The following is a 20,041-nucleotide window of genomic DNA, read 5'->3' on the forward strand; positions in this document are numbered from 1 at the left end:
GCAAAATATTTTGCGGTTTCATTTCTGTGACGAGAGACACAAACACGTGTTCACTTATTACAGCACAACTGAGCAGTTGCATCAATGTGCCGCTTGGACTAGAAGTAGCTTATAGACTAAGGTCAAAGATGGTGTGCCTACGCAAGCTGCAGGGTTGCCACATCTTGCAAAGAAAAATCAGTCTCATACTTTATTGTCGCACCTCGTATAACATGAGCAAAAAGTTATTATAGGAGTATATATTTTTCATTAGTGTGAATATCTGTAGTGTATATTTTTAAATGGTAATTTTGAAATTAATCAAATTAATTTGGTGTATATAAAATAAAGATGAATAAAATTAACATAAAATTACACTGTAAAGTTATACTTTAAAATAAGAAAATTTATTTGATTATATTAAATTTATCAAGTTAATAAAAGCATTAATTTTAATAACTCTAGATAATTGTATTAATTTTTATTTTCTTATCCAAACAGTATATCGAAGTACTATATATGTCATCATTATTTTTATATGAATAATACATATCTGTTAACCGATCTAAAATATAAATCAATACCCACAAAAATAGAACTTAATGATACAAGTCATGATTAAAGATATGAATGCTCAATTAATAATATTTCACAGAGTTTAAATGTTAACTGTTCCTTGAAATCACAAAATCCTTTACGTATCCTAAAGCAAAATCCTTTCACATTTTGCTTTACGTATTTCTTGTCTTCAAAAGCTAGGCAATAATTCTGAGACTTACATAAGTTGTACCTTCTTTTTCTACACTGCCAGAATCATCATGTTTTTGCAAAATCAGTTGTATAATATACTTACAGGAAAGTAATGTTTTTAAGTTTAATGAAATTTTCTTGACAAGATTCCATTGTTAATAGATATACTGATTCACTTACTCAAAATTTACTTAATTTGATAACTCCACTAACTTACAGCAAAAAGTTGTCTAAAATATAATTTTATAGGCTACACATATGTAAAAAAATTTTTTATTTACTTCAAGTGTAAATTGAGTAAATTTTTTCTTTTTGTTAAAAATATAATTTTAAATATTATGTGTTCCATGCCTTACATTTTTTTACTTTGTTGTTAATTCTAGTTAAGTTTACTATCCAGTATAATCTTTAAAAACTTCTACATGCAAATTCCTTTACCAGTTGACCATTTGTTGTAGTTCTGTCCTCTATGAGTTGGGAACGCCGCAATGTTCCCGTAGCCCTGCAGGCCATAGTGCGTGACTATTTGTCACATGGCTCTGTTAGAGATGCACACCTAGTTGTGGAAAAATCCGTCAACAGGGGAAGCCTGCAGGGCTCCGTTCTCGGCCCCTTGCTGTGGAACCTGGTATTCAACGGATTTTTGGGACTGACATTCCCGGATGGGGTCACGGCCCAGGCTTTCACTGATGACTGTTTCCTGTTAGTTTGTGGTAATTCACAACTGCAACTAGAAGACCGTGAGCAGACGGCTTTGTCACCCGCAGAGGGCAGGATGGTCATTCAAAATTTAAGGATTTCTGTGCCCAAGACCAAGTTTATGCTTCTCAAGGGTGCAGACAAATTATCATACAGTCGTAACCCCTGTATTAAGTATAAAGGCTGTGTAATCACTCAAGTTCTAGTTCTAAGTACCTAGATGTTTTGTTTGATGAGAAGTTGCTGTTTAGCAACCACATTAGGCAAGTAGTGGCGGATGCCATTTCTGTGATACACAAGCTTAGGAGGATTGCTCGAAAGGATTATGGACTGTTGGGCCATCATTTGTACATGGTGTACCGAGTTGTCTTCAAAAGTATGACCTCTTATGCGGCATCGTTTGGGCGCATAGGTTGGATAGAAATCAAGCACAAAATTTAAGGAGTGCCCAGCACAGAGCCTTAATCGTATGCACTGGTGTTTTTAAAATAATCTCCTACGAGGCACTATCAAATGCTCTCCCAATCAATTTAGTGGTGAAAGTTTGGGTGGCCATGTGGAAATTGCAAAGAGGTAGGGAGGCCGAGGTATTTGGGATGCGGTTTCAAGCCGGGCCTTTACTGGAGCGGAACGGTGATCGCAATGCACTGGTTCTAAATTTTGAACAGTTGCCCATCTCCTGCCTTCAGAGGAGGCTTTACAGTCTCACAATGGAAGCATGGCTGCAAGAATGGCACGCCACAACTAAGGGAAGGTCCTTGTATAGATTTATACAGGATCTGGGGGCATGGTATGTCTCTCCTTCGTTTCTAAGGGCAACAGGAGCCCGAATAATCACCAACCATGTAAATTTAAACCAATATTTGTTTCGGTTCCACCTGGCAGCTGATGAGCTATGCGTCTGCAGGGAGGTCCAGTCAAATCAGCATGTGATGTTTGACTGCCCTGCTCTTGGGGGGGGGGCCAGAGACTGGGCCACCCTGGAACTTAGAGGTTAAGGGCAAAATTGGCCGCTCATAAATGGCGAGTCAGTGTGGTGAGAGCTGCATTGTCAGACCTTGTGGGAGTTTCTCGATGAGGTTGCATTGTTCAACCGACATCGGTAGATTAGTTAAGGATAAAATATAATGACTCCTACCGTGCTGCTGTGGGAAGCTAATCCAGAGATAATGGCTGGCCACCAACCAGATAAAGTTCCAAGCGCTTTAAATGGTGGACAGTTACTAGCTGGCATTCAGCGACCGAGGCGTGACAGGAAATTACTGTCTTTTTAATATAATAACAAGGGGTGCACCTCCCCGGTTAGTTTTATTGTATGACAAGTGAACGGTTGGGAGATGTAAGCAGGTGGTGTATGGCACCTTGCTTAGTCCGCTCACGTTGTTAGGTAAGCTTACTAGGAGCTATTAGATTATTGGTCGCTAAACTGTTTTTGAGGCACAGAAGCCATTTTTGGCACGGACATTTGGTCATATGCTCTAGGGCGACCTAATGTGGTTGTGGCAAGAGAAGTGCCAGCTAACCAAATACCAGTTGACCATCCACTGATGCTGGATAAAATTTGTTCTTTTTTTTTTACCATTGAGTTCATTTAATATTTTGATTAAAAAATTGAAAGCTTATTTTAGCAATTATCATTTAATTTCTTTTCCAGTTCCAGTGACTAAATCAGAATCCAAAATTGTTGCTTCATTCACAAAGCCTATATCTCTACTAAATACACACATCAGTGACCCTTATGTTAATGATTACATTAATGGATGGTTTACAAAAAATATAATCTTAACATTTTAAACCTTGAGTTTTTATAATAAATTTTCTAAATTATAATATAAAGATAATAATTAATGCAATAAAAATTAATGTGACTACAAAAATTGTTGCTTTTGTTTTATTATTTTTAATGTTTTCAATACTTTTTTTATGGATAGTTAAACAGATAAAAATCATTAAACAATTTGCATGCAATGCTTATTACTTGTGAATGATTTAAAATATTTTTTTATGTGTATTATGTAGATCTTAAATGTTTAGATATTTTACTATTTGTTATTTTTTGAAACAAATTTTTTTCTTGTTAAAATTTTTTTTCTTTTAATGCGATGCTTAGCATGAGTTTTGTGATGTTTTTCTTTTTATGTAGATTTGCTGTCACCTTACTCTTCATTGCACATTAAACTTTTTTTTATTCTTTGCTTGCCATATTTTTTTTACTATTTTTTAATACATGTCTTAATATGGTTTAATTGCACTACTTAAGTGTATAATGAATTTTGTGTACCAATCATTATTTCTGAATTCAGATAATAAAATAGTGATTATTTAATAATTATACACAAGGTCTGTTTAAAAAATAATCAATTTTTTCCTAAAGATTAGTTTTATTGCATATTTTTACATCATACCATCATTAATACCCTTAAAAGTATTCTTTTTCCTATTGTATTCACTTTACCATATGTTCTTTCCATTTCAAAAAGCAGCTCTATAGTGCACTTTCCAAAATCCGGGAATGTTCTGATTTTTTATAACTTTTCAGATTGTTCTGCAAATTTTCTTTTACAAATTCTAATTGTCTCAAATTTCTATTCCTTTAACAGCAATTAGAATTTTGGAAAAAAGTACGAGGCATGTTCATAAAGGGCTGTTTGGTCATTAAAAAAATTAACTCATGAGAAAAGGTTGTTACTAACAGTTTTAGTTTACTACATATCTACTTTTCCACATAATCGCCATTCAGTTCTAAGCAATTTTTGTAACGTTGCACCAGTTTCTTTAACCGCTCTGCATAGAAGTTTGCCGAATGAAATTGAACCAGTTGACAATGGCAGTCTTATCCTTATCCTTTTCTAACCATTGTCCACCAAGCCACTTATTCAAATCCAAGAACAGGAAGTAGTTGCTAGGTGCAAGGTCAGGACTATATGGAGGGTGATCAAAAAGTTGAAACAAAAATCTTGCATCTTCTTGGTTATGGCAGCAGTGAGAGGAGACACGCGTTGTTATGAAGGAGGATTACGGTGGGTGACAGTTTTCCGCATCGTCGATTTTTGATTGCATGTCTCAGTTTGGTGAGCGTTTAGCAAGTACACATCAGCTGTAATTGTTGATCCATGTTCCATGAAATCAACCAAAATGACACCCTTTTCGTCCCAAAAAACAGTAGCCAACATTTTTCAACTCGAGTATAAAAATTACTTAAACTTTTTCAGATTTGGGGAACTTGAACAAGCCATTGCATTGACTGTTGTTTTGATTCTGCATTGGTGTAGGATATCCACATCTCATCACCCGTAACAATGTGGGAAAACAAATCATCTCCATCTTGTTAATAGCAGTCCAAAAAAAAAATCTCATCACTGCACATTCTTTACTTTTTGTGTTGGTCAGTGAGCAGTTTTGGTACCCATCTTGCACACAATTTGTGATATCTGAGCTTTCTGTGACAATCGTGTAGGTAGAGGTGCATTCAACATGTGGAAATTCATCACCCAAAGCACTATTCATCAATCGCCAATCACATCACAGCTGTTGGTTCACTTGTTCAACAATTTCATCAGTCAGAATACTGAGCCTGCCACTCCACTCTTCATCATGCACATTTGTGTGGCCATTTTTAAAGTTTCTACGCCATTATCTAACCTTTTCTTCACTCATTACTGTCGGTCCATACACTCGGTTCAACTCCCTATGAATTTCAGCAGCTGAAAATCCTATTGCACACAAAAATCGAATCACAGCACGTACTTCACAATTGGCGGGAGAAATGATTGTCACGGACATTCCAATCTGCATTTACCGGCAGAAAACGACAACTGAATCAAAACAACTACAGTGGCTTCGTAAATAGCCAATAGATGACCCTGTATGCATGAAACTGTGTTCAGAGCCGCTAATATTTAAATATAAGTCGATAGCCCTTACTTTATGAATATGCCTCGTAAGTCAACTAGGGCTATTTTGGGAAGAATGACGGTGAATATTTTGTACAAATATTGCGAATTAGCAGCTACATGTAGCTTGGCATGTTGAGATAGTTAAGGAACCATGAGTTGTCACACCAATTCAGGTGTCTTCTTCCTCATATTTTCACAGACATCTGATGACTGCTAGTTGTAGTGACTAACTAGTGACAATTAACAGACAGTTGACTGTCTGCCGTTCAGGTAGAAAGTCATACTGAATGCCTCAGGTGTTAAAATGTATGTCAATATTACCTTAATGTTTGAATGATTTTTGCAAGTCTTTTTCAGTCTCTGTAATGATTTTTCAACCCATTGTGATGACTGACTTGGTTTGAATCATACCCATATACCCATGTCTCAATCACCAATTATTATCATAAACTAGAGATTTCAAGATCATTTGATTCAAAAATTCCTGACAGTTTACTACATAATTGTCTTTCTGCTCTTGTGTCAAGAATTTCAAAACAAATTTGTGACATGATGCATTAATAATTTTTCAGTTAGGATTTTGTGACTTGAACTCATCAAAATCCCAGTTTTTTTTGCTATCATGAACTAGTAAACATTGTTTTGACCTCGCCATATCACTTTGTTCACTTGGGCAATGTGGGACATGTTCATTGGTATTTATGACATTACTGAGTGAATATTAACTTCAGTAGATTCTCTACCACTTTAAAATGTCCAAACTATTCATAACATTGTGTGCAGCATAAAGTCCTCTTATAAGCCTCTTTAACCATTTTGTTTTTTTCTTGTCAAGCCTAACACAAAATTTCACTACAAAGTAAGTCATTTGCCAAAGGCACCAAACACCTACTTCTATTCTAATGAATGCTATGCAAAAACTAATCATAGATATATCCAGCTGGAATTGTTAGTGTCTATACTGCACAGTGGTGCCAACCATAGTCTGAGAACAACTATAAGCTCCAAAGAAGAAAAGTTACAGTTATTTTTTAACAGACCATGTATTTATGTAAAAACAGTTTTAAAGTGTAATTTAAAAACGTTTATTGTTAAACGTTTTCAGAAAGAAGCAAAACCTCAGTTTATCATGTATCGAAGTTTAATTTTTTCAAGTCTTGCTGTTCACCAAATGACCAACTTCTGTGATTCTTTTTTTTATTTTATAGACGCAGTTTCTCTCATGGTCCTGTTTTTCCTATGTTGGGAAAATTTTTTCTAAATAAAAACTTTAACTGGCTCTGTTGATGATTTGGAGATTGATTCAGAGATTTTTTTTCTGAAAATTCAAGAAAATTAAACAATACTTAATGGTATAAAATAATAAAAATCTCCACTTGAACTCTTAACTAATGCTTGGTTGGTTACACTCATGCTTATCTCTTTACATTTCTGATTATTTTTGTCAAATTTTTTTTCTTGCCTTTTGCGTTTCGTTTATTTTTCTTATGGATAACATTTTTGATAACTCATGTTTATTTTAAGCAAAAAATAAAACTTATAAGTTGTCGCCGAATGGCTTTGACGGCACGTGGCACTTACTAACCTTATGGTGGCCTTGAAAAGGGCCGTTTTTGTTGTTGATTGGCTTCGACAGCTCATTGTAAGTGCTAACCTTATGGTAGCCCTGAGAAGGGCTGTTGTCGTCAAATGGCTTTGACAATTCATATTTCATAACCTTGTGGTGGCCCTGAAAAATGATGAATTGCCTTCACTCTCGTGGTGCACGCTCTTTTATTAGAGCCTGAGAGTGGTGGGGCTGTAGTGTCGCTATGGTGGGAGAACTGTGTGTTCATCTGTGCAGCGGTAGTGACGCTTGTATTAGCACGTCCGTATACTGTGAACCAGTTCGCATCTTGTGTTCAGCCTCCGATATTAAATTAGGCATAAATGTGGTAACAAAGTATAACTTAATTAAATATTAAAAAAAGTTTAAAAATGATAAACAGTGAATGGTAAACCTACTTAAAAAATGCATAAAAATTTAAAAACAATAATTTCTCATTTCTATAAATTTTGATATCTTAGTCTCCACCAAATATGGTGGACTATTTGGGTTAGTACAGTTTTTTTCTTAATAGTTTGTTTTTTCCTGACTTATAAAAATCATGAATTAAAATTGTTAATTGAAAAAATACTTGTAATTAATATAATTTTTTAGGTTGTTTTTTTATTTTATTGTATTGAAAATTTGTGAGTAATTTTAAATTAAAAATTTGTTATTGCTTCTTTTATAATATGTAGTTTTCATCAGATAACTAACATTAATGAGAAACATTTTTCAGTATTTTTAAAAACATTAGTTTTTTCCGTATCACTTGAGTTCTTAATAAAACTACATTTCTGTAGTTTTCATGTTCAGTGTTATTTGTAATCTTAAAATTTTCTTTATTTTTACCATGTTAGCTTTATGGCTTCCTTACAATTTTTAACTGCTTTTGTTGTAAAAGTAACTTCTTAGGTACTAGCCAAACAATTAAGGAGTGGGATACTCCCCTCTTTATCATTGTTTATTCAATAATTCTTCTCACTTTAATTTTAAAAATGTAATTCATATGTTATTTATTAAATTACTCTACCAGTTTTCTAATCTTCCGTTGCAGGTATTTCATTGCTATATGTGTTACATCACAAATAAATTTAATTTTTCTGTTGTATTCTCAAATATGTGTTATATACTTGACATAAGTATACAAAATAAGCAATCCACTTGTAAGTGAATCTCATCTTTTTAAAGTTTGTTGGTATGAATCTATGACTTTACAGGAGAAAATGTATGATTGTAGAAATTATTGTTGTACAGGTAGATTCACTAAGGTTAAGCTAATTGTATAGAAAATTTATATAGTTAGACAATGTAAGAGGCTGATTCAGCCATACTAGACAGATGATGAGAAATACAAAAAATCCAAATTAGGAACTTTATTATCAATATGAAATTAGCTATGAATCATGATTAGGCCTTGTTAGTGAGAAAAATCATTCTATTGGAAATGATCTACTGATTCATATTGTAGAGCGAACAATGGCCAACAAGATTGTAAATCATTTAATTTGATTTCTATCCTTTCTTCTCATATCTGAGTGCAAAAACTACTTGCCGAGTACCTGTAGTCTTTCAGGAACCTAACTTATCTTCATTAATTGTTCCTTTTATTTTGATTTATTTATGCACATTTATTTTATTTATTAGTACATATGCATTAGTAGTTAACTAATTATTCAGCCGTGTTTACAATGATCTTTTTCTACTTTCTTTGTAGTTGCTGTAATGATTGTTTTTTAGATTGTTGTTCTGTCTTATAAATTTTAAATTGTTCAGATCATTTCTTCCTCAGAACTTAACAAGTTTAGAAGTTTATTTTAGAATATTATTTATTCCTGTTGGTTTATCCATGCTCAGATCTTTCAACTTTTTTTGTAACTTCATCTCTGTTGATTTGCATTCATTTTAACCTTGTCAGTTTTTCTCATCAAAATTATATTGAAGATAATTTTGTGATTTTCTAATTTTCTGTCTTAACTGTGATGATGATAATAATAGTAATAATAATAATAATAATGCATTTTAGATTCCTTTTTCCCAAATTTTATCTTTCTAGACATTAAAATTATTTCTAAAGTAGTTATTTTTCTCTACCTCATTAGATTTTTCCATCACCAGTTTTTTGCTTTGCACTCTAAATTTTTGTTCTTAAGAGCCATTAACGTATTTTGCATTTTACACATTCTACCATCATCCATAAATTCTAATACACATTGCACCCAACATTTTCTATTAAACTTTTCATCTAATGTACTACTTTTTTTTTTATAATTGATCCATTAATTTCTTCCAAAATCTATAAGCATTATGTAAATTATTTTATGACATCTGTTTCTCAGCCACATCCCTATGTACAATTTTTTCTTTTCTGAATTTTAAAAGAAATAGTGCTATTATTGATTTATACTTCATATAAAATTTTGAAAGTCAGGTTTCTCTGATGCTTCCTTGAAAGCCCATACTTTCAAACTCCTCTGTTTCCTACCCTTAATCTAAACCATTCTAGTCTACTAGTTAAAATTTGTATTTTCTTTTGGATACTTGATTAGATCATCTGTTTATTCTTTTATATTTTTTATTTCATAAATTGCAGATATTGGCATATGAATCTATCTCTTCTATAGCATTAAACTTTGACACTGAATCTATCCTAACTAATTTTTTATGTTGTTGCTTTTAATAACATATTCTCTCTCTGTCTTCTTATTCATTATTATTTTTGTCTGGATTTCTGTAATTTGGTTTCTAGTATCAGTTAATCTGAAACTGTCTTATCTTATTCTGCTCATCATTCGTTATTGGTGACAGTGCAATTCTAACTCTTAATTCCTGCTTCATCCATCCCTAACCTATCCATTTTTTATTTTAAATTATCTAGCCTACCAAGTTTATATTATATTAAATAAAAATAATTTAGATTATTTACTTGAAATTAGTTTATTAGTATGCAGAAATTACTATTTTATTAAAACCCAAAAAAGTGTGTATGATTTTATGCCCAAAAATTCTTTCTGTTTATTAAAAGCTTTGAATGACTACTTTTAAAAATATTTTTTTTTTTCAGTTTTTGTTTTATTATCTGAATTTTGACTCTATTCAGTTAATATTTTACTTTTTTTGTATTGTGTAATTCTTTAATTAAGAAGAAACTTAAATCTAAAAAAAAAAAGCGTATATATAAATTTTATATTATGCATTTTCTAAAATTTTTCAACTTTTCTAAACTCAATTTTTTTTTTAATTGCAGTTGTATTATTTTTTGTTTTGTTAATTAACTTTTTTCTTTAAATTTTTATTTAAATAATTTTAACAGTGATTTCCACATAAGACTTTGCTTCTGTCTAGCCTTGTTTTGGTTTTAAATCTTTGTTTATTTTTTGTGTATTATATATGTAATTTATCTTTTAAATGTGTTGTGTTTGTTTTCATTTCTTTGTCTTATCGTATAGTTTGATGCAACTAGCAGTGGGGGTGAAGATAGTGATTCTAAGGTAAGGATTTTTTTTTATTGCTAAAACTTATTCTGTTAACATTATAACAAACTTTCATGGATGTATGAATTGATTGTTTTATCTTACAGTTATAACTAACAAGGCTTTTTTAGTTTATTTTAATGTTTTTCAAGTTTTTATAATTGTAACAAAACTTCAACTCATTTTATTTTCCTTCCATCTAATCTAATGAGAAAACATTTCTTTAAATATTCATTATTATATTTTTGTAGTGCAATCTCTTATTAACGAATTTACTTGTTAATATATGTTGCATGTTTCTGTGTTACATGTTGTTGCAAATGCCAATTTGTATGACTGCTTGTTTTTCCTTCTTGTTTTTTGTGTTCATGTAAATAATCTTAATGTGTATGTATGCTACTTTTTTATAAATGTTGCTTTATTTTTTTGTTATTGCTTAGGCTTGCATTTTTTAAACATATTTTTAACAAAATCATTAATATTTTTTAAGCTATTATAAGTATTAATTGTTATTAATAATAAAAAAGAAAGCAATAATCTAAATTCTTCATATATATTGATCTTCTAATCTTGATTTTATGTTGAGTGTTACTTTAATATAATAAGCAATCAATAATTAGAATAATTAAATATTTTTATTTAAGTGTGATGAGAAATCTGATTTTAAGAGAGATCTGGGAATACCTCTGTGTAAGTTTTAACTGATTTCATACACAATCAGAAAGTCTGTCATGAGGCGCATGAACAACTTTTATTATGTAAACCACATCACTTTTCAATATTTTAGGCTTAATTCTGTTTTAGGCACATCACTGAAGCATTGGCTGTATATTTGAATTCCTATTTAAAGGCCTTGGTCATATTTTACCACCTGATTGTTGGATCTTGAATTTCTTGTCAGGAATGGTATCTCTCACCCCATCTTGTACTGATAGATCCAGATCTTATTGCAGTTTCTAAAACTCTCACTAGTATTCTCTAAAATTCATCTCCTTGAAACAGTTTAATTAGCTTCCTATATGAGTTGGTAATTTCACTTTGCTTTAAAAGATTATATACAGTCAGTGCAAAATTTAGATAAATTTTTTCATTGATTTATTCAATTGTGAAATGGTTATCGCTTTGAATAAATAAGAGATTCCAGAGCTGGTATTGTTGTAACGTAAACTGTATCTGCTATTACACCTCGGTAACAAATCTTTTTATGCTTCTTCTAAGTTGATAAGCCCTATTTTAAAATATGTTAGTGTTTAAAATGAGTTATTCAATTGTATCCTAGCAGTCAAGTATAATTATTTCAATAAAATTAATTTTTATTACCTATTCTATTTATTATTTAATATAATATGTATTAATATTTTCATATTTTTAATATAAAAACTTTTTAGATAGCAATCATAAAAAATAAATATTGGTTTTCCATTGAAAAATAAACAATATTATCGGAAACAGTTACAATTCATAATAATATATCAATATGCCTATACTAACAAATAGAAATAGCAACTTAATATAGTATCATTAATAGACCTCCTAAATTATGAGTACAGGCTGAAATTAACATACAGTCATTCATAACTCCCAAATGAAAAGAGATGGTCAGATAAAACAAGTTGAGCATACACACCAAGTTCATCGCACCACCCCCTCTATTCCTAGCCCTGATGAGCTTTATCAGAGGTCATCTTCTAGACCCTCAATACTTGATTGCATATTTCAGTTATCAGTACAGCCTCTATCAGGTTGGCAGTGATGCAAATGCCTCAAAAGACATTTCCATTGATGTTAAAACCAATCAACTAACAAAAGTTATTTTTCAACTTTGTTAAATCGAATCAAAAAACTGATAACCAATAAAAATTTACAAGTTGAGCTATAAAAAAACATTAATCTCATACCATTGTTTTAAAATTTAGACCCCAGTCAAGGTGGACCACCCTATAAATGCTGAAGAAGGTATCACATGCCTTAGCGACATTCTGAAAGTTCTTGAATCTGAGATTCTCATCTAGGAGTACACCTAAATACTGTTACAACAATACATAATAAATAGGATGGTCCGTTCATTGAAACACAGGCTCACTGCGAAGCAGCCAAAAGGCCCTTCGGCAGCATCATGGTGGTCTTGTCCAGGCTAACAACCATTTTGTGTTGATTGCTCCACATGCTAGTACTCCAAGCTACTAGCTTGTAATCTGTAGTACTCTACAAGCTTGAGTTGTACCTCGTTCCGTGAGTCTCCTTTAACCAGCAGAATCCAGTTATCAACGCAAGTGATGACACAACATCTGCTGGGCAACTTCAACCACACGAGAGAGTCAAACTCCACAAACCAAAACAGAGGACCCAACACACTGCCTGAGGAACATTCCTTGGACAGCATCATGCTCACGTCAGTGCCACCATCATCAAGCAGTACATATCGGCTACAAAAGTAACTTTGTAGCACCCCAATCTCATCAAGCATACACACCTGCTGTTGTAATTTATACAAGGCAGAGAGCCACCACAAGTTGTTGAATACCTAGGATATATTCAAAAATATACCCAGGACATACACAGAGTCAGAGACAATCACTTTTAAAATTGCATTCTCTGTGTCTTTCCCTGGTTGAAAACCATACTAGTCCTCCATCAAGAGATATCACAAGGCCAACCTTCTACAAATACAGCACCTTCTCAAACACGCTACCAAGTACTGGCAGAAGCGTCGAGTTCTGTATGACGAACTCACAGTAGAATCCTTGTCACCAGAAAAAAGAAGCTTAATCAGACCTCTTTTCCAATAAAACAGAAAATAACCAGCAAAAAGCATTCTATTCAGAACCTTCTTTATTGCATCTACACTTACACCCAACTAGCGAAGAAGGAGTTCCACAGTGATTCTGTTATACCCAGGAGCCATATGCCTTGCAAACAACCTGTCACACCTTAGCTTCAGTAATCGCCAAAGATGCCATACCCGAATGAAGTGAAGCGACTTCATGCCTTACATGCAGATAATACTGACACTCACCCTCCACATCATCATCTGGCAGTAAATCGTTCAACAGAGTGTGCAATATTTCCTTGCTGAGTCAAAAAAGCAGACGGAGGTCATCTTTCTTTCATTTGTGTCCCAAAATCCTATAAAAGACACCTCAGGGATCCTTATTACCTTGATCCTGCATGAATTAATGCCAAGAATCCCTTATTACTGTTCAAATTGTATGAAAATACCAGGTTCTCAAATCCCTATACTTGGAAGTGAGTTCTGCATGTCACCCTCATGTTCAGAAGCTTGCCTGAGATGATTCACACACCGCTTCAGATCAGAAAATTTCTTGTCCACCATGGAGCAATTCTCTCCGGACCAGAACTGCATGCAATAGAGTGTTCTGTAGCATCCATATAAGCAAGAGTAAGCCTCTTCACAAATTCCTCCAAATCCATAACTTCCAAACTCTGGCCCAAGACACAAAGTCTGGTCAATTATATTGACAAATTTTTACCAGTCCGCCCTTCTGTACAGAAAACTCCCCTGCTGAATGGGAAAATTACACCAGTACACCTCACAGAGGACATTCACAATCAGATAGTGATCACTGGAACAGTCATCAACTACTGTCTATCACAAACAGTCCCAGGAATATTTCTTCCAACCATCACATCTATATTTGTGCTAGCAAACAATCTTCTACCATCCACCATACCTGCAATGGTTGCCAACTTATCCAAAACATTATAAACCTTGAGATTGTGTTCTGTAATGAAACTCTCCACCAACTCCCCTTTCTCATCATCAAAGTACTGTGCCACCATAAAGACTTTGCATTAATGTCTGTACCAATCAGAATAGGACACACACCAATAAACCAGACAGTCCTGCCCCATTTCTCTAAATGACACTCAACTGGGTCCCTATATTGAAAATACGAACTAGTAACATAAAGTTGCAAGTCCCTGATTACCAGCTTCACAACAACATTATGAAAATCAGAGAGCTGTCGAACAAAGACACAATCTAGACATCTCCTGCACAGAATAACAGACATACTAGTAGGACCACACAGAAACTTTTGCCAGCTACAAAAACCTGACAGATCACCCGCCACAACTTAAGGATGCTGCAAAAGAACCACATCCAGATTCCTTCGATCTATAACCTCACCTAATTCAATCTTTTCTTTTTTTTTTTTACTCTCAATCTGAGCAATGTAAGCATCCTTAGCATTCAACTACCATTCAATGAAATTAAATACATCTCAATAGCTCTCACATAAGACGACCCACAATCCCTATTGTCCACAGAGTGCTTATGCTCTTTGCACAAAATCTTACAATTGACACAAATCAATCTCCCATTCTTGCGACAATCCTCTTGCTTGTGCCCTTCATCTCACAACGAGTACACAGCAAAAGAAGCTGGCAGAACTTCACCCTGTGCCTATAACAACTCTGGACATCTGTATATTTCATCACCCTACAAGATGAGAAGTCCACAAACAACTTGCCTTCAGAAACATAGAAGGCCAGGTTCCACCTCCAACAGCATGGTAATGCTCTGCCTCCTGTTTACCTGTCATAAATGGGAACCAACATTTACCCTGAAAAGTCGCCTTGTCCAAATCAGTATTTTGCTCCCTGACCAGAGTCATGAACTCATCAGAGAGATGATGATCCACGTCATAGACAAAAACCTTTTGTCGCCATTTACGTTTAGAATCAACCCTTACCGTTACTTTTTAAGCCTTTAAAGAAGAGAACCTTCACAGTCTCTTTGTCATCAGCGATGACAACCAATTCCTTCTGGGTTTCCCATATATTTCTTATTTTCAGGCTGGACCTCCTGTTACGAAGAACAATCGGAAAATTGTCTCTTATTTCTTTATCCATTTTTGCCAAATCTTCAGGCTTATTCAAAAAGATATCCTTCGGCTGCTTTCTCAACAGTTTGGCCTTATGCTTATCCTTCAAAACTTCTGTGTAGCACATCCATTGAGGCTCCACAGGCCTAGAAACTGTAGTAGGTCTTCCACAATCTTTTACTTCAATGGCTTAGAAGCCAGCACGTCAAAACCTCTTCCAGGGCAGAAAATGTTGCCTTAAATTCCTTTATCTTGGGAATGATCTTATTCCTAACCAAAGCCAAAGCGCTTAGACTATAAATTGATCATACTGATCCTCAAAGAACCTAACCAGGGGAACAGAGCTACCTACCTTCCCTCCCATTAGTCCTAAAAAGCTCATCAAGCAGTTTATCTCATGAAACCCAGATGGAAACACCTGCCACTACCTGATCTTCTCACCTGAGAAGGTAGAAGATAATATTGAGTTAAAAGAAGAATTTAATAAAGCACAGCAACTGAAAATGGCTATAATGTCAAAAATAATAATAATAATAATAAAAATAATAATAATAAATGTCATTATAAATATAAAAAATAATATGATTAATTGCAGAACATTAAATAGAAAAAGGTATTTACGTACCTTTACATTATAATACAAGAACACATAAAATTTACAAAAAAAAAAAAAATAAAAGAATTTGATTGATTTTAAAGTTACTGTAAAAATAAAATAATAAATATAATCCAGAGAGTAAGTTTGAAAAAATTTTATATAACAATGGCAAATACAAGTTTAAACAAACTTCTTTCAGCAGTTATAAATGTATAAATTCAATAACAAAATAGACTGATCACATTAAGGAAAGTAAAGAAGTACAATGTTGAAGTATAGATAACATAACAGATATTAAAAATCATATGTAAATAATTTAAATCCCTTATATAGAAAAAAATTCAAAAAAAAAAATTAATCAAAGTAAAATTTGGACATGACAGTTGACTTACGAGAAATGATTCAAATCCATATAATTTATGTTTAAAATATATTCAAATTATGATACCAAACATAATTCCATTGCCTAACCAACAGGTTGCAAAAATAACAGAATGGTGTTAATGATTGTATTAATAAACATAATCTCTAAAATGTTAATATTTTTTAAAATATGCTTTTAGTTACATTTTATTAAATATTCTGAAAAAGCAGAAATCTCTATAAATGTTCTTAAAGGAAATACGAAGCAATAAAATGATAGAAATTAATTTTAATAAAATATGATCACTTGCAACTCCATGTCAGTTAAAAATCAAGTGCAAATATTAAATTGGTGGTTAATCCTTTGAAATCAGAAATCTTATCACTAAATGATGTTCTTGTGCTATTCTATCTAATGATAAAGTTTTTGTTTATAAAGATGTTTATTTAACAGATATTTTGTTAATTATAACAGCGTTTGATATTTGTAAACAATTTTACCTTCTACTTTGATATCATATTTTTACTAATACTGTTTGTTTGTTTACTTATTATGTTAATTAATTCTTGTATTTATTTTTCTCTCTTTTTAATTATTGTTATTTTACTTTTAAATTCATTATAAATATAAGATTTGTGCTTGTCATTAATTTTTCATTTCAGTTCACTGATCATGTTTCTGTTTTTTTTCCTACTATTTTTTTTATATTACATTTAACTAATGTGCATTTTATATATAAAAAATGGAAATTGCTTTATGAAACCAAAATAATTATTAATTTTAGATTGTTCATTTCTGCAATTCTAATTCATTCTCTTCTATTCATGTGATTCATTCTATTCTAATTGAGAGAATTGACACATTTGACACGTAATTAAACATTTTTAACTATTTTGAAGTATCCTTAGACTTCTGCAATGCTTTCCTGTAGTATTGTGTTAATTTAGTATTTAACTTTTGGCAATTTTTGTCCAAAATATTCTAGACCTCTTCTGTTCCTTAGAAAACCTTTTATTCTGTATATAAAATTATGTGTTTTGATTTAACTATAAAATAGATAACTGAAGCCAGACAGATATTTTAATGAATGTTAATTTTATCGTGATAAATGCTGAATCTCATCTTCTAAAAACCTGTGTATTTGTATAGGATTTTTATTTTCCCTGTAGCTAAAAAGTAACTATATTTCTTATTTCCCCTTGCAGTCTGAGTAACAATATAAATTACTAACATATCTAAACCAGATGTTCAAATTTGCATGCTGTTATATGAGGGAAAATTGAATTTTCTACCATTCGTGTTTATATTATTCTCAATATGCAGATCCACAATTGTAAACCAGGAGCATATATTATCAACACTACCAATCCATCTCCACTTGTAATTGTATGATTATTACTGTTGCTTTTCCTCCAACATCTTCTGCAAAAGTTCATAAAGCTCAGCAGTGACCTGTTTGCATTCTGCTGGTGGATATATACAGATAAAATCATCAAGTGTCTCAATTTTATACCTCATCATTGCTATTCTAGCAGAATAATTTCCACTTAGTATTAAGGTGTATTCCTTATGAAGCACATCTAGTTAGATAACTTTTCTTGCTTTTTATTTGTTAAGGTTACTATGGTTAAGTATATCTGTTTTCCTCCTTTATCTTAAATCAGTTCACTTTCTTTTTCATGAAAATATCTTATGTTCCAGATTATAATCCAAAATTTCTCAAGTATTTTCGGTTATATCAAATTCCAATTTAAACTATTTCTTGAGTAATTTTTACCAAAATAATAATCCAGTGAGTGGCTGGCCCAGTTGTGGGTAACACTAGTGGTAGGACTGCTACCTTTGATCCTCTGGACATGCCCTAGGTTTCTGAATGAAACCCAACTCCTGGGCTCTTCCAATCTATATATTGGGAATGTCTTCTTCTTCCTCCTCCACCTTTAGTTTTGTTGGTCATTTTCTTCCCTGTGTTTATTTAATGGCAGTGCATACTTAACCATGTCATTACATTATCACGGGTTTTATTTGACTTTTCTTGAGATTTATCTCATTGTAATCACCCCCATCACATCCTCCAATGTCAAACCTCTGTTTGGGACTGTTTATTTGACAAAGCCTTATTCACTGCTAATCTGATTATATTCACTATCTGCCACTTGTATAACCTGTTCAGCTATTAGGCTCACTGTGGACAGAAAACATATTTGTTACTTTTTTGTTCAAGGCCTCCCCACGAGGACAGATTTGTCCAGTGTTTCTACACTATCAGTAAGAGTTAGTTGTACTGCAATTTTTTTATGCTACTTCAGATTTCAAGAGGTAGAAAACAATAAATTTCTAATTTTTTTTGCTAGATGGCCACTTTTTGGATTGAGGGGGTAGCCCTTATACTTATGAAGGGCTACCTCCCCCCCTGAATTCAAAGGATTTGACTACAAATGTTTTATTCTACTTTCCATTCAGCAGTACAAAAAATGATGTAATTTATTCATTAGGATTCTCTTTTAATAAAATAAAAGGTTTTTTAGAAGGTTAAACCCACATAATAAAGCACAAGTCTTATAGTCTTATTTTGCGTACAATCCAAAAAAATTCTAGATAATTCTTAAGAGTTTCTCCAGTTCTTGCTCTAAGACTTCTATTACATGATCAAAAGAGTTAGAGCTTTACCCCAACAGTGATCATAGTCCAAGTTTTTAAATGTTTCATTGTGGTTCTGGTAGTAAAAAAAAGAAAGCATTATATTTATACCTATTTACTTACTGATTACATTTTGTTTATCAACAGGAGTTGCCAAACAAAATGCCCTGGTATGTATGATCTGAACTGCTCTGGCATCAGTTCCAAAAATACATTGAACTCCTTAGAGATCCTAAAAAGCAACATTGAGGCAGCATTTAACTATCATATGCACTTCAATTCTACCAGCATAATAATACCATCTTAATATTCTTCATATACAGAAAAAGCACCATATTTTAACACAAAACTTTATATATGTAATCACTTATTAATGCACAACATTAATACACTGAATAAATTTACGAATTCAAACCCAACACACTTTGATCACATTTTAAATATGCATCTGCCTAACTTAAAAAGTAACATCAGTTGACAACAAGGTTAGAAAAGCAGCACCAGTCACTAATAGTTACAAGAGTAGAAGTGAGGTTTATGAACTCATTAATGAATTAATTTCATTTATCATTTAAATAATTGATATTCTAAATAATGTTAATAGTTGATAGTGTAGTGACTTTTAGCCTAACCTTCCTATTGTCCAAAATTATAACATCAGTGTAATTACTATCGTAAACATTTTGTTTTTTTTTATAGTAGAAGGGTAATTTAAATATTTAATTTTATTCAGGAATTTTTTTCAGATTTTTATAATTTATGGTAGTGAAATGGAGAACTAAAAAGTAGAATGTTCAAAAACTTCATCGCTGCAAGCAAACTCAGTCGGTGTTATGAGGTCACTTGTTAAACTACTCATTCAGCATCGATTGAGTTATAAACTATTAAAAGATTTTCACCTAAGTTGTTTGAAATTGTTGATAATTATTTTCAGTATTTGTATTTAATCTAAAGTTATAATTATATTTATATGTATGTAACCTATAGCTCTTCTGCAGTATAGAACACCCTAATTAGAGTAGAGCGAATTATATATTATTCAAGAGCTGATCTGTGTAGAAAAGTTTTGATTCAATTCTGTTTTTTAAATATATATTTTCCATTAAGAAAAAAATAACGTTACTCAAAGAATGATAGATTGATCTTTAAAGTCACAATATTTGAATTTTGCATTTTAAATACTGAACATTTTAACTAGTTGTTAAATAAT

At 32.3% G+C, this 20,041-nt stretch overlaps 1 protein-coding gene across 3 annotated transcripts in view; it reads left to right on the forward strand.

The window, feature by feature from the left end:
• Positions 1-20,041, forward strand: part of Dap160 (dynamin associated protein 160) — a 238,769-nt gene that overhangs the window by 101,147 nt on the left and 117,581 nt on the right. For 2 of the 3 annotated variants that reach the window (XM_075360884.1, XM_075360885.1), the window contains one exon: positions 10,359-10,400. The exons of the other annotated variant lie outside the window; for it this stretch is intronic. In XM_075360884.1, the coding sequence (XP_075216999.1) occupies positions 10,359-10,400 (42 nt within the window). The remainder of the gene's footprint in view (positions 1-10,358; positions 10,401-20,041) is intronic. 3 annotated transcript variants of the gene reach the window in all.

The sequence above is a fragment of the Lycorma delicatula genome, chromosome 3, assembly GCF_047948215.1.
Source record: "Lycorma delicatula isolate Av1 chromosome 3, ASM4794821v1, whole genome shotgun sequence".
Lineage (NCBI taxonomy): Eukaryota > Metazoa > Arthropoda > Insecta > Hemiptera > Fulgoridae > Lycorma > Lycorma delicatula.